Source organism: Mustela erminea, chromosome 8, assembly GCF_009829155.1.
Source record: "Mustela erminea isolate mMusErm1 chromosome 8, mMusErm1.Pri, whole genome shotgun sequence".
NCBI lineage: Eukaryota > Metazoa > Chordata > Mammalia > Carnivora > Mustelidae > Mustela > Mustela erminea.
Genome location: NC_045621.1, coordinates 86,729,582 through 86,746,072, shown reverse-complemented (window position 1 = coordinate 86,746,072; position 16,491 = coordinate 86,729,582). Strand labels below are relative to the sequence as shown.

At 34.8% G+C, this 16,491-nt stretch overlaps 1 protein-coding gene across 2 annotated transcripts in view; it reads left to right on the top strand.

The window, feature by feature from the left end:
* The window catches only part of ARHGAP15 (Rho GTPase activating protein 15), a 601,111-nt gene that overhangs the window by 399,483 nt on the left and 185,137 nt on the right, over positions 1-16,491 (top strand). For both annotated transcript variants that reach the window (XM_032356220.1, XM_032356221.1), the window contains exon 11: positions 8,302-8,379. In XM_032356220.1, the coding sequence (XP_032212111.1) occupies positions 8,302-8,379 (78 nt within the window). The remainder of the gene's footprint in view (positions 1-8,301; positions 8,380-16,491) is intronic.

The following is a 16,491-nucleotide window of genomic DNA, read 5'->3' as shown; positions in this document are numbered from 1 at the left end:
AATTGTTCAATGACTAGTCCTTGAAGAAAAGCCAACATCTCTCCTTCTGCTCCAAAATTCTATGTTTGATAACATTTTGTCCGTAGTACCATATATTATTTACTCTGTGCTCTTTTAACTTTAAGACATTAATTTAAATCTGGAATTTAGTCCTTATCTAAAACACTAGCTATATAAACAATATGAAATAATGTCACATTTATCAACATCACAGGTCATAAACAGTTTTCTCAGAAATAAAAAAGCACCCTTCTCTTAGTGACCTCTTTTTTCACTCTACCATTTCTTAAAAAAATTTAGCAACAAATATGTATCTCTTTCATATCTTTAGAGGACTAAAATTCTTCTTTTCCCTATGAATCTACCACAAAATGTCTGTTAGATGAAAAACTCATTTCATTCAGACATAAGTCATTGAAAAAAGACTATTACCCAAATCAATCAAACAAATATAGTGAAGGAAAGCTAAAGATAATGTATAGAATTGTCAAATCACTATGTGGGGTACCTGAAACTAATACAACATTATATATCAACTATACTTCAATAATCAAAATTAAACTAATTGAAAGTAGATGTTTTGTCAGATTAAAAAGAAAAACTTACTCTGACAATTGTCTCTATAAGATTTTATAGCAGAGATAACAAGGAGGGTAGGAAAAAATATCAAAATGAGATGAAAATGTAAAAGAAAGGGCTTATGAAACAAATGGAAGAGAAAAAAATAAATCACAGTAATAAGGGAACCTGTGAGAAATCGTAAGTGATAATATAATAAATATGAAAAAGGACAGGAGTTGGAGAAATAAAAGAAAATGAGGGGTATACTTATCCTAGGCCCCATAGTAATGTGTTTTCCCCACATTAGAATTAGAGACACATGAGTATTTCAAATGTTCATAATGTAATCCCAGGTCATTTATATCCCATATGCCAACAGAGAAAATTATTACACAGCAGTTATTTTCACAATCAAATGAAACTTTAGTATTCAACTTTAAAAAGTCTATCTTTACAAAAAACAATGCAAAGCCCTATTCAAGCTGGCATACTGAAAAAAAAAAAAAGTCTGATTCTTCTTCCTCAAAAAAATCCCGATGAAATAATAGAAAAGATATGCTGAAAAAGAAAGAAAATAATAATGGTGCTGAAAACAGAAAAGGTGCCACCAGCCAACCAGAAATAGAAATTCCAGGAAGACAGAAAGCAGATGGGATCAAACAAGTGGAGAAATTACACCAGAAGAAACACCATTCCCAGACAGAGTAATTAGGCACAATTCTTTCCAGGGATGTTCTAGAGAATATCCAAACTTGGAGTTGAATAAAAAGAATAGAAACTGGCAAGAGGATAATAAATAAATAATTCAGTCAACATCAGACCTAATATCTGGGAGACCTGGGCCCCTCTCCCTGTATCCTCGACCAAGCAATCACCGGCAGCAGCTGCCGGAGCCTGAGAATAAGTTCTACAAGGACAGAGGAGAGATAAGAAAGAAAGGCGGCCATGGAGAATAAGGTAACTCAAGTCCTCTCTATATAATAGACACAGAGTTAGAGAGCTTTGCCCAGGAACAAAACGGCGCAAGTATCCTTATCCAAAATAAGGTCCTCCCTCCCTTGGTAGCTGAAGAACTAGTAGCTTACTTCTACTCACCCCTTCGTTCTACAGGAAACCTTCATTCAGTCTGCCCATGTGAGATTGAAGCCAATGGAGGAGAAAAGAGATGTGAGCAAACAAAAAATACCCACAACCCACCATATATTGTAATTAATTTGCTCTTTCAATCTTAAGGGCAATCTGATATTGGAACAGCATTCATCTTAAAGTAGTTTTAGATGGAAAAGAAATAATAGAGTAAAGGATCAATCAAGAAAACAATATAAAAAATTTTCTGACTGAAAGGGCCTAGATGTAGACACATCAGAGTAAAATTTTACTTGTATAAGTTTAAAGAGAAAAATCTTTAAAAAAAAAAATCTTGAAAGGCAAAGCAATTGACCTACAAAGCATCAATGATCAATTTAATAAAAAACATAACAGCAGAGATACTAGAAGATAATGAAAGGTTTTTTTTTTGAAGTTAGAAAAGTAAAAGTTTATAAATCTCCAAGTTTATGAAATCCAAGAGAAAGTAATAGTGGAACACAAATAGTTCCCTGGGACCTCAAGCTGCACTATCCAATTTGGTAGTCACAAAGTTACATTATTTAAAATTAAGTAAAACAAAAATTCAATTGTACTAAACACATTTCAAGCACTCAGTAGTCAGCCAAATGTGGTCAGTGGCAACTGGTTTGGACATGTAGATAAAACAGGTAGAGGGAATATTTCCATTGTCGCAGAAAGTTCTTTTGGGCACTGCTTAATTTGAGGAAAGGAAGGAACTTGCAAAAAAAAAGTACATATCAGGCCTTTTGGGAGAACAACTTTGTGAAGCAAAATTTTAGTGTTGAACCCAATTACTCTTCCTCCTCCTCCTCTTCTTCTTCTTCTTCTTCTTCTTCTTCTTCTTCTTCTTCTTCTTCTTCTTTTAGTGGTAGTTAATACCGAATTATAGGTAAGTCACAAAATATAGATAATAAAATAAAATAATCTAAACTCTGAGAATACAAGCAATAAAGTAAGGGTAAATTTGGGACCATGAGGGAGAGAAGGGGAAGGAAGGGGAAATGCACTAAGTTTCTTATTTTTCTATAGCACAGTGGTAATTTGATCTAAGAAATAGAAATAGGCCAGTCCAGAGAGATTACATAAAAACTATGCACTAGACTCATTGTCTTTTATAATAGGGAGTCAAGAAATACCACTCAAAGTTAAATTAATAAACAGAAATATGACACATTAACAGAAAAGGAGTAACAACAAAAAGAACTAAAACTGAGTTGTTAGCAATAACTATCTTTGGATAGCAGAATGGGGTAGATATAATATTTTTGTATATTTTGTGTGCTTTAATTTTCAATTTTGCCTGAGAAGTATATTTGCCTCTATAGTGAAAAAAATCTACTCATAATGGCTATTATAAAATCATAAAGTTAACATGTAGAAAAATATTATTGTTTGACAATCAGAATTGTGTCAACTATTTCCTAAGTTAATCATTCTTGAAGGATGGACATCTCACAAGAAGTTATTAATAGTCAAATAAAGCCGGTAAATAGATGCAGCATAAATACCAGCCATTGAGACAGAGCAAGAATTAAATTTAGAGTTTCAGATTATATCCTATTCTCTCAGTCATTGAATTTAAAGTGTGAGAACAAATAAGTTGGCGATAGAAGGTTGGAGATAATATAGGGGCGGAGGAATAGGTCAGAAAGGCGCACTAACTTCCCCTCATGTTCAGCTCTGAACTTGAGTAGGACCTTCAGAAAGACTGAGAAAGAAATGTGCAGCTCTTTGGGTGCATACTGGGTGTTCCCATGCTCATCGGTTTTGGCCAGAGGGGAAAGCCAGAAGACCGAAGAATTGCGAGAATGACTCTTCTTGCGGTAGCTCTGGCCTCCCAGGAATTAGGAAGTGCCATAAATCTCAGGAGAGGGGCTGTTTGCATAAAATTCCCAGCCCACAATTCAGACTCCAGGGGTTCAGATGCATTTGTTATGTTCCAGAAAAACAAGTGAGCTTTTGGAGCACACCTCTCAACCAGGCTCAAATTCTCCATCTTCGTGGTTTGCCCATCATTCAAGCTACCAAAAATGCTACCTAATACGCAGTTTGCAACTATTTTTAACAGGCTCATCTGCATTGTTAAAAACTGCCTGTATTTTGGCAGATAAGCCAGTCAACTCTGGAAACAGTGCTGGTCTCTTAGATTTCTTTTTGGAAAGTGTCTAAGATTTATAGTGGGAATTACTCATGACAGCTGCATTCTTTCCACTGGGTTTAGACCACCATTTGGTCTAATAACTCCTAATTGTGTGCCTATCCTACTCTAAGCTTCTTCAGAAGAAAAGGTGGTGGGGGGGGGTGGGTAGAGTAGGGGAGAGAGACTTCTGTGAGTTTCCTATAGCAATACCCAGTGATTTCTGTCAATGGTAAACACTATTTTGAAACCTAAGAAGGTCAATTGATGATGAACAAATAAATGACCTTTCAGTGAACATGGATTTCTTCAGAGAATTTTTCATTACTGCCATTAATGCCAGTTTGATTGAAAAAAAAAAAAAAAAAAAGAGAATGACAGTTTCAGTTTCACCATGTTCCCAAATTATTTTTAGCATAACAAGAAAAGTTCTTGTCAGCATCCAGTCATGGTATTTTCTTGAAAAAAGTACCTTTCAAAGTGATTTCTCTCCAAACTTCACCAAAGCACAACATGGGTACCTTGAAGACATTGCACATTTAAAAATCATACGAGGTCTAATTATATTTCCCAAATAAGTAGTTTCCAATCCAGCAAGGATAATGTGGTCATGAAAAGGATGTCCAAATCCACCAATTTACATTGGTTTGGCTTGGCATAACTTTCAAAGTTCTTGGAGCAAAGAGAGGATGGCACGTGAATCACTGCAATTTAGGTCATAATTCCTAGGACTTTGGGTTTGCCACTCTGTGAGGCATTCGGGGGAAAACTAATCAACTTCAAGACTGTACCTATATAATTTATCACTGCTAAGATTCCCTGATATGTTCCAGATTATTTTGCAAAATGTAATACCCTCCTTTTTAATATGTACTTTGTCATTTTCACTCTATTTATGTAATTTAAAAAGTATGATAGCAGGGGAGCATGAGCCGTTTGAAGCAGGAGCCACTAATGCCAGGGACGGTTATCCTTCACAAGATATATGGTGTTGATATCTCTGAATCTAAAGGGCTTGGAAGTTGTGTCAAGTTAGATTCAAATTGCATCTAATATGTTTTGCTTTACTCCCTCTTACTTTCTGGTTTCTATCTTAAGCCACAAAGCAGTTTCTCTGCTGTGACTTAGTTCTATAACCACAGTGGTGGCACTGGTCTGAGTTACACTCCCTGTCTCCATCCCCAGCCCTCCCTCCTTTTATCCCAGAAGAAAATTGGGTTATTAATTTAGGATGAGGCCGCTTTGTTTAAACAGTATAGTGTTTTCCAATTGCTCAAGCGTAATATATCCAGCCCATACTGCTCTTTCAAATGTTTTTGATTACCCAACTTAAAAAAAAAGAAAGAAAGAAAGAAAAAAAAAAAAAAACCCTCTACTGAAATTTATGAAACACCAAGGGGGGGTTACTTCTCATGTTGTAACTTTAAATTTCTAGAAAAGGAAAAAAAATCTTGTGGACCCTGAGTAATTTCAGTAATTAAAATTCATTTTACAGCTCTAGACAACCTATGCATTTCCAATAACATATAAAATAATTAGGAAAAAGTCCCAGGTTCAAAATAGAAGTGTGCTTGATTTTCTACCTTAAATAAAGAGCTGTGCAGATAAAGTAAAACTTAAGTAAGGTCCTTATTTGCAACAAAAATTCATCGACATCCAAGAAACATCATTTACTATTCACCTCTGATAAGTGTCTAACTAATTAGCAAAACAAAAATTGATCCTAAAAAGAATTATATAGTAAATTTTCTTGTTTATATTGTAATAGATTATAAGCAACATTCCACCTTGAATTGTTATTTTAAATTGGGCTACTTTAACCAATTCTATAAATAGCTTATGAAGATTTCTCACTTGGGGAATGTTGGTCTGCCTAGTGCATCAATGTTTCTATTTACTAAAATATTCTTTTTCTTAAATTCTTTCAAAGAAATTGATAACTCATGGGAAAATACCAGACCTCTTTCAACTCGTGAAATTTTGTCTGTTTGTGGTGGCAAGCAAGATGACATTATTCACCAATTATGGTTTTGAATGACCTTTGTCCAGTTCCAATTCCAAAATTATTACCAAACGCCCCAAACTTGCCACCAGAAAAATTTTTGTGCAGATAATAAGGAGAGCCACTGAAGGTAATTTTAAAGAATTCCCCCAAAATATTTTTTCTAAGAGCTACATGTTCAAAAAAATTTAAATATAACCCCAAGAGGGAGTACTTTGAAAGGGACATAATTAGTTGAAAGCGTTAATATTTTTAAAATCTATTTATTTTAAATATATTTTAAATAAATCTATTTTATTTTAAATAAAATCTATTTTATTTTATTTAAATAAAATCTATTTTATTTAAATAAAATAAAATTAAATTAAATCTATTTTATTTAAATAAAATCTATTTATTTTAAATTTTAAATTATTTAAAATTTTACAGGTTAAATCTACCTACTAAACACTAGCTAATGACAAAGCAAAGAAAGCAATGAGTAACATTGGGTATATTTGTATAAACTGAAGACCAAAATAGTCACATACTAAAACTAGGAGTTAAATGTTAAAAAAATTTTTAATTAGGGTTATTGTTATATTTCAGTTGTCAAGTGCACATTGTACTTACAAGCAAACACACTGGGGTAACTTCTGATTAATGGAGCTATTTTGTGCATTAGGAAGAAATAATATATGTGATTTTTATAAATGTGTCTTATACACACATGTTGTCCAACCCCATCCTAATTCCTCATAAATTCATAATTCTCATGAAGGGACAGAGAGAGTGGTTTATTGTTAGATTATTTTAGAACTACAAAACTTAAACCAATTAACATTTGCTAACAACTCTTCCCTTTTATTGATATTATTCCAAATTTCTCTATAGTTTTTCACATGGAAGGGTAATAATCATGAAGATGAATAAGTGGGCAGAGAGATTTATAGCAAAGGGGAAATACTTTGTATCATTCTATAATGATGGATATATGTCATTATGCGTTTGTCCAAAACCATAGAATGTACAACACCAAGATGGACCATAATGCAACAATAAACATTGATTATGATGTATCAGTGTAGGCTCCTCAATTGTAAAAATGTATCACTCTAGCGGGTCGTGCTGATAATTGGGAAAGCTATGCATCTGTGAGGGACAGGAAGTATATGGGAAATCTCTGTACCTTCCCTTCAATTTTGCTATAAACTAAAAAATGCTCTTTAAAAGAGTATTAAAAAACAGTGAATGATTGTTTTGACTTTTATCATCAGTGCCAATGTTGCAAGTTATGTTATTCTACCCTAAACTATTGATGAAATATTTTGCACGATGGCAGAAATGTTCCTACTATAAAAAGAGATCATTTCATGTCAGTAAAGAGCTTTACAAAGCCCTTATTTCATTATATTATGGCAATAATTTCTACCGTCTTATTTAACACTTATGACTGAGAATTACAATGTTTAATGATGGTTCTATGCCATTTCCCAAGAGAAACAGCTAAGATAGTTGGGTGGTAGCCTCATCCCCGGGCTCTCTGAGGGCCTGGAAACATCAAGAAACATACACTCTTGACATTAAAATTATGTTATTCACATACCTTAAGGACAATAACAGTGTTTCAGTAAGTGTTTCTCTTTCTATTTTCCTGTTTCCTCATTTTTCGATAATTTGGTCATGGAAATAACTAGATGCTATAAATAAATGTGTGGAAAACAAATGTTGAGTATCCAAATCCACTGCCAGGATATGTTATTCGGAATTATAGATGACTGGTTTTAAAATACTCTGAAACTAATTTCAGCATTTTGTCAAAGGTTTTTTCCTTTATTATCCCTCCATAATAGAGTACCCCCATTACCTGTAATATCCCAGAGATTATTAAACTAGTTACATACAACTGGAATAGAATTTTCTTCTGTAATTTAAAATAGTTTGACCAATGCATGTTATGCTATAGGATTATAAGAAAAAGGGAATGGAACTGAATGCGAGGGGATGGCACAGGATAGGACAGAGTAGAATGGAATAGAATAGAATAGAATAGAATAGAATAGAATAGAATAAGGAAGGTGGGGAGGGAAGGAGGAAAAAAGGAAGGAAGATTCTTTAAATCACTTGGGTTATTTTCTGTCCAGGAAGGGGCAATCATTTATATCTGAAGGTTCTTCTCCTACCTACCACCAGTTTAATTCCTGTGTTTTCCTTAGAACTGAATCTTAACTATATGAGTAACATAACTATAGTGTAAAATCCAATGCTATCTATTACTCTTCTATGATTCAACTAGATTCAAATTTGTTGATGATTGGCTGTGACTGAATTTTATTATTAGTTTGTTGAATTTGAATTATTGAAGATTGCTTGGTTTAGAGAAATTTGTCTTCTCTGTGAGGAAGGGATATTTGGTGTTGATTTACTACTACCTTCCTTCCCACATTTTTTTTTTCTTTTACCATCTCAGTTCTTTTATGAGCAAATATAAAACATGCCCTTTTATTTTCAGGTCTAGATGTTGATGGAATATACCGAGTTAGTGGCAATCTGGCAACAATACAGAAGTTAAGATTTATTGTCAACCAAGGTAAGTGATTTCTTCTCTTCATTTTTTTCAGTAGTTTCATCTCTACCAATATTTCAGACTTTGTGCTGTTTGTATTATGAATCTATAATGATTAAAGTTTTGAAAGGAGAAAGAGAAATTTGAAGAAATGAAACAATTATCACCAGAGAAATAAGAGATAGCCAGTTTACTTGGAGATTAATAGACCAGAGAGAAAAACCAACTAAGAGTTTATGTGAAATAAATAATTAGTGGAATATGACAAACTGAAAATGAAAAAAGACTAACAAGAGGGTAAAAGAAAGAAAAATTGCCTAGCTTTGAAAAATTGTTCCTGGCATATAATAGACACTGACTGTATGTGGATAAATAATTGAATAAATGAATGATGAAAGCATAAAGGTCAAAATCATAGATGTTAGAAAAATATGTAATAGGTGAGTAAGAGAATTAAAAATTAGGAAATGCATATATCATCAAAGAATTACAAATTAAAACAATAATGCAATACTACTAACCATCTGTTAGGATAGCCCAAAGCTAAGCCACCAGCAGCACCAAATGTTGACAAGGGTGTGGAGCAACAGGGATTTACATTCACTGCTGGCTGAAATACAGAATGGTATGGGAACTTTGAAAGATAGTTTGGTAGGTTCATGTGAAAACATATTCATATCATACTATCCAGCAGTTGTGCTCCTTGATATTGACCCAAATGATTTCAGAACTTGTGTTCACACAAAAACCTGTGCACCAATATTTCCAGCAGCTTTATTCATAACTGATAATACTTGAAAGTCACAAAGATGTCCATCAATAGGTAAATGGGTAAACAAACTGTAGCACATACATATAATGGAATATTATTCAGTGATAAAAAGAAATGAGCTATCAAGTCACCAAAAGACTTGGAGGACCCTTAAAGGCATATTGCTAAGGGAAAGAAGGCAGCTTGAAAAGGTTTTGTATGGCATTATTCCAATTCTATGACAATCTGGAAAAGGGAAAACTATGGAGACAATAAAAGATCAGTGGTAGCAAAGGATCTGGGGGGAGATGGGAATGAAACAATGAGCACAGGAAATTTTTAGGGCCGGGTAGCTATTCTGTTTGATATTATAATGGTGGATAAATGTCAGTATCCATTTGTCAAATCTATATAATATACAACACTGAGAGTGAAACTTAAACTATGAGCTTTAGTTAATGATAATGTATCAATATTGCTTCATCAATTGTAACAAATGTACTGCACTAATAAAAAATGCTAAAAATAGGGGAATTGTGTGTTGAGGTACAGGGTAGTGGTGGTGTATGGGAACTCTATCTTTTCCCTTCAATTTTCCTGTAAACCTGAAACTTCTCTTTAAAAAACGAAGAATTTTAAAAAATAAAAACAAAAAATAAGAAATGTTCTAGAAGCAGGCTAAAACATCTTAAGTTGGTTAAGTTTAGAAGCCTGGTTGAAATAGCTGTCTCTCCAAAAAAATCTCTGTACATCTTAAAAGGTAGGACTGGGATCATCTTTGTCACCTCCCCCATTAACCAAGAGTAGCCCTAGGGTGTGCATAAAGGGAGGTTTTAATTAATATTTGTTGAATAATGTGTGTATGTGTGTTGCAAATAAGAGAAATATTAATACTGAGAAGCATTAAATCCTCCAACAGTTTAATTTGAGTTGAACCACTCTTTTAAATGTTGACTGCAATACTTCTGGCCAGCGGACACATGATTTTTATTTCTGAGAATCTTTATAAGTGCGAATCTCCTTAGCTCTGTTTGCTCACTAATATGAACCTTTATGTTTCACAATTAACTCTCCTTCCAAGGCAAAAAGAGGAACAAAAACAAACAAACAAAATAACAACAAAACAAAACAAAACACCCCAGAACTCAGCTTTACCTCATTTATTCATATTGGCCCCTTTTGGACTGAACCAGAATGCCCCCTCTATGAGGAAAAATTGGATAAAATAGGCCCAGCCTCATTTTCGTTCCTGCTTATAACCAGCTAAAATCGTTCTTTTAATATATTTCATACTGAAGCCATATCCTGATTGGGATTCTAGACAGCTGGGCAACACATTTCTTCTACAAAGAAGAAATCTCAAAACAGAAGCCATGCTAGAAACAAACACTAGTTGCATTTCCTGCCTTTAAAAAAAAAAAATTATGCTCAGCAGTTTGAAAAGGCAAAAAAAAAAAAAAATCTGCAATGAAAATATGAAATCTGTCCATCTCCTCTTTTGCAATCCAGACTTCCCCATCCTGTGAGGCTGTGTAACTGCTCATGTTTCCACGAGAGTTGACAATGTAAAGCTGGACAGAGGCCTGAGTTGGTATCTGGTAGCACAGAATTGTCAGTAAACTGTCTCCCTGGTTTATAGCACTGTCACAATGCAGCATGCTCAACACAAATTATGCTACATTAGGACCTTTGATACTGGTGATCTCGTCCAAGTTGTGTTGTGGAGTTTTTTGAATTAGATGATAAAAGAATGCCTACACCAGCCTGTCTCAAATTTTGCTAATCAGATTATCCTCTGAATGAAATCTCTGGAGTGGACCCATAATTTTTGGTGCTAACGCCATACCTTCCCCTCCATCTGCACACTGGTCTTGAACAACAGAGCTGACTTAGAAGAGAATCAGTGCTGGATACAAAGAGGCTGACTGTGTAAATTGTAGCCTCCCCTTCGTGCATGTGCCTGTGTGTGTGCAATGAAAAAAAGGTGGCAGTGAGTGATAGATAATTCCATGAAAAGCATAAAGCGATATGTGAAATGCAATACATTCTTTTGTTTGTTTGTTTTCAAAGATGGAACATACATGATTTGGGCACACTCCCTTTGTATTAACACCTTTTGTCTTCTTCCTGTTCACATTCCACAATGTATCCCTTTTAGTGCGTTCTAAATATACATTTTAAAAATGAACAAGTCCTACCCACCATTAGGCTAGACAAATGAAAACTGATTTGGGGGATTTTCAAGAACAGTTCAATTGCAATTTATGTATTTCACTAACTTTCTTGAATGCTATAATCATCAGCAATTCTAAATACACCAGTTGAATGATTCAATTTGTTTTGGTTTTCTGTTTGACTCACTAAATCAGTAGGAATTGGATACCCTCATTATACTTCCAGATCAGATGACATACAAGTTAAATTCAAAGTGATCACTTTTGAAAAGCATGTTCTAATTATAACTAGTAATGATGATAATAATAATAATTATTATTATTGTAAAAGTAGCTAACATATTTTCATAACTTACTATGTGCCAGGCACTGTACTAAGTGGTTTACTTATATCATTTAATTTAGTGCTATCTACCTTCCCATAGAATAGGCACTATCATTGTTCCCATTTTAAAGGTGAGGAAACTGAGGTTCAGAGATGTTAAATAATATCCTGAGGTCATATTTCAAGTAAGTGAAAAAGGACCAGATCATCATCCTTCTGACTCAGAGCATTTGCTGAAAGCCACTATTGCCATTGGGCATTTCCCATTCCTTAATTGTTGATTACCTTCTTACAAAAGTGAGTATGTCTTTCATGCTATACACACTTGGTATTCACTCTATGTCTACGCAGGCTTTCCAGTGTTTGTAAGTGACAGGTACTGCCATAGCAGTTTCACTAAAACAGGTCAAGAAAGAAAAATGTGTAGGAAAATGTCAAGCATCCCAGTTATGAAGAAGTCTGGCATTGCCATTCTCTGTAGGGCTTTATGTATCTGTGTTTGGACCAAGAAACTACTTTCATAAAATATCCTATTGCAGCCTTCAGCAGTCATTGAGAGCTCTTGATTTCCTGGGCCATCAGTGCATGAATAAGCAGTGCTCTCCCTTGTTTACTGTATTTGGTGACAGCTTTCAGTGACATTTTGCTGATGCAACTTTTCCACTCTATGAGGGCATCCCCCAAAGAAAACTGGTCCATGACCTTAGATGTCAACCTGTCAACAGCCTATGACACTGTGTTGATTCTTCGGAATGATCTGTGACCTGATGGTTTTCTTGCTTGGGGGTCCTTCTGCAAATGACCGACTTCAGCAGTGAGATGCTGCCTAACTGTCTTGAGAACTTTTGACAGTGGGTCTTGGAAATCCCATTAGGTTGAGTTCCCCTCCTTCTGACATCAACATTCTGGTTTCAGCTGCCCATCTAGGCTTGTTGCCCAAACTCCAAATTCAGTTCAGACTCTCTTTGGTACTGCTTAGATGTTCTCTTTCACCCTTTAAAAAAGGGATAAGAAAGACTGGCATCCTTTTTGGAAAATGTCTTTGAAGCTTCCCAAGCCTGTGAGCCAGTGGGAGAACTATGAAGCACTGGGGCAAGAACTGAGTGGGAATTTTCCAGACTGGTATTTCTTAGTACACAGTAACAAGTATTCCCTCTAACCATTTCTCTGAACTGGAGGAAGTTACTTCCCACCAGGATTTTAGACATATTTTCCATATATAGGAAAAAAATTTAAAGGAAGAATCTTAGGGACACCCTCCTTCACTTTTTCACACCCGGAGGAACAAAATATATAAATGCTGTAATCTACGTGGCCAAGAATCTTAATTGGGTATGTGGGTGTGTGGGCGTGTGTATGTGTGTGTGTGTGCATATGATTTTGCGTGTGTGTTGTTTTAAATGGGAGAGGGGTTTTTTTCCCATTAATTTACAGTCTTGCACTTTGCATATCTTTATTCACCCAGATCTTATTGGCATAATAATCCAAATTAAACATTGGCTTAAAGAGATGAATTTGCTTATTTTGAACATGCTAAGAATAAGCTCCATTGAAAATAAACTATTAGAGAAACAATTTCATGTTACCAACTATATCTAAACTACTTTTATATAGATTTGTGCCACAATGCCAAGCAAAGCATTAATGTTAGAGCTACCCCCATGCTTTTCATATTATTTGCAGCATCAAAAATTGAATAAAAGAGGAAGGAGAGAAAGAATGTGAGCAACTGGCAGTTCAGTTCTTATAAAATAGCCCTTGTATCAAGTCCATTCACTTTTCTATTAAGTGCATATAGTGCACTTAATATAGTGCGCTAAATATTATAGTGCCCTCTTATTATTTTTAAAACAAGGTATTTTCTTAAGCCTATTTCACTCTGACTGCCAACCACAGCGACAACAAAACAAACTGTTATTTGCTTTACCCCATCCCGCAGGGCGGTTTTTTGGTAAGTTGCATCATTGATATTGCACCTTTTTGGTTTCCATGTGACAAGATTATCTTTTAACAATGATTTATTTTTCCCATTAAAGCCAAAAAGATCACTTGATCATAAAAGGGCCAGACTCTAACATCATTCAGGGTTTTGTAAACTTCTGTAGACCTCATTTTTCAGCTACATTGAGTCAAGGAGCTCAAAGACTATTGATGGCAAAGCTTCTATTGCTTTCTAGCTGCTTAAGAAAATGTATTGTCATTTGTAAATAATTCTGAAGGAAAGCCAAAACAACAAGCTCTTCCCATTCATTCACATTTTTATAGTCTTTAGTTTTTACACAATATTCCTTTTTTAAAAGATTTTATTTTTAAGCAATTTCAATACCCAGTGTGAGGCTCAAACTCACGACCCCTAGATCAAGAGTCACATGCTCTACTGACTAAGACAGCCAAGAGCCCCAGGTTTTACACAATATTCTATTAACAACTTTATGAATACTTCTAGTATCTAAAATGCACAAATTCTGGCCACTTTTTTTTTCTTTTTTTTCTTTTTTTTTTTTTCTGGCCACTTATTTTAAAGCAAAATTATATCATACATTTATGGTGAGTTATACTTTTAATTTTTACATGCCAAGCAATAAGGAGCCTACCTGACGCGGTGGTGAAAACAAAGGCAGAGACCATCCAGTGAAGAGAGAGCACTGGATGGGAGTCCAGTGGATGGACCTGCCTCTTTATTTTGCTTCTGACCTATTTGTTAGTCTGATGGAAACAATTTTAACTCCTTTGAATCTCAGACTTTTTATTTCCAAAATGGGAATGAGAAAGAAAATGTGAGGACTTTAAAAACTTTGAATCAGTCAAATGATAAAGTACAAACTTTAAGATGTTAGATGAAATCAGAACAATACAACTTAGTTTTCTTTATACAATCATAATACTAAATATTAATAATCAAGTATGGTTTGGGGCTTCCATGTGATTGAGTTTTCTTTGATGATATTGAGATTCCTTTTCTAAGAAGAAATATCATGTATGGGAAAGCTTTGGAGAATCCCTGCTATTCAATGATTTGTTTCACTAGTCAAATTCATAGGATTTGGGGGTTCCTGAACATAAAGGAGAAATTTAGTTTTATTTTATCAATAGGCTTTTGAGAATTTACCAATTCCGAAAGAATAGCCCCATCCATGTTCACAGGAGAGGGTAAGTAAAATCTACTGAAATTTCAAGTCTTAATTCATTTATGGCTTTTCATGTAGACTTGACTGTTGAGCCCAGAAATTAAATCAGTCAGTTATGCAACCGCCAATCCCCAAGGAAACCCCCAAGGATATTTATAACAATTGATCATCATTATAATTCATCATCATCACCAACAGAATTAAGTAATAAAAATTAAAAATTAGTGGGAAAACATACCAAGTTTACCTCTGCTCTTAACTCTGCTTGGTGTCACTGGTGTGGGCACTGACTACATTTCAGGACTGTGTCAGTTATCTACTGCTGCATAACAATATTATTTCCAGCTTAACTATTTAGAGCAACACACATTTATTATCTCTCAGTCTTTGTGGCTTAGAAGCTGGGCATGGATTAGCTGGATTCCACATAAAGTTATTATCAAGATGTTGGCCAGGGGTGAGTCCTCATCAGGAGGCTCAGTTGGAGACAGGTCTGCTCACATGATTATTAGGATTTAGTTCTTTGTGGTTTGTTGGACTCAAGACCTCAACATTACTGGCCTTGTGGACCTCTCCATAGACTGCTTGTTCCATCAAAACAGCAAGGGAGAGAAACTAGTATCTAAAGCAGAAGTTAGAATCTTATGTAAGATAACCAAAAAGGGTATACCTCATCACCTTTGGTGCTTTCTAAAGGTTAGAATCAAGTCACGGTTCCTACCCATCATACCCCAGAGGAGGGGATAATATAAGGCATAAACACAAGGAGCAGGGGATAATTTAGGATCATGTTAAAGTCCATCTTCCCCAAGAATCAAGTTGAGAGCTTTTAAAAATAAAGATGTTGGGGGCGCCTGGGTGGCTCAGTGGGTTAAGCCGCTGCCTTCGGCTCAGGTCATGATCTCAGGGTCCTGGGATCGAGTCCCGCATCGGGCTCTCTGCTCAGCAGGGAGCCTGCTTCCTCCTCTCTCTCTCTCTGCCTGCTTGTGATCTCTCTCTGTCAAATAAATAAATAAAATCTTTAAAAAAAAATTAAAAAAAAAAATAAAGATGTTGGAGGCCAGTCATAAAAATTCAGATGCAGAAAGTCTGGTGTTGGATCTATATGCATGTATTTTAAAAGAAAAACTCCCCAAGTGAGTCAAGTACATCACGAGCCCTGTGAACCCGCACATGACCTACAAGCCATAAAATATACAAGGTTTGTATTTGGGTAAGGTCAAATAGACTATGAACTCCTTTCTTTGATACAATTTCTGGTGATGAGAGGTTTTCTCTTTGAGTATTGATTGATGTAGTCATGCTCACTATTTTTTATGAACTCTGTGTCATAAGTTGGAGTAGAACTAAAAAAATGCCATGGATATAACATGTATGTTAATAGTATGATGAAAATCATAGATTTTTTTTGTAACCACAATCTTTTTCCAATGTAGATTCTAGAATAATTTTTTAAAAAAAGATGTTTTACCTAAAGATTTGCTTCAAAGAGCTAAGGAACAAATAATATTTTAAAATGTAACAGAATGTTGCTGATGCTGATACTAGCTAGCATTTAATTGAGAAGCTACTGCATGGCAGGAATAGAAAATTAGACTTTGCTTTCACACTCATAAAAGTTTGCAAGGTAGATAAACTTTTTGATCCACATTATTCATACAAGAAAATCGTGGTTCAGAAAGATTAAGTAACTTTTTTAATGCTGCAATATTAATGTGTTTTGAAGCCAGACAGTGAATCCATTTTAAACTTACTCCA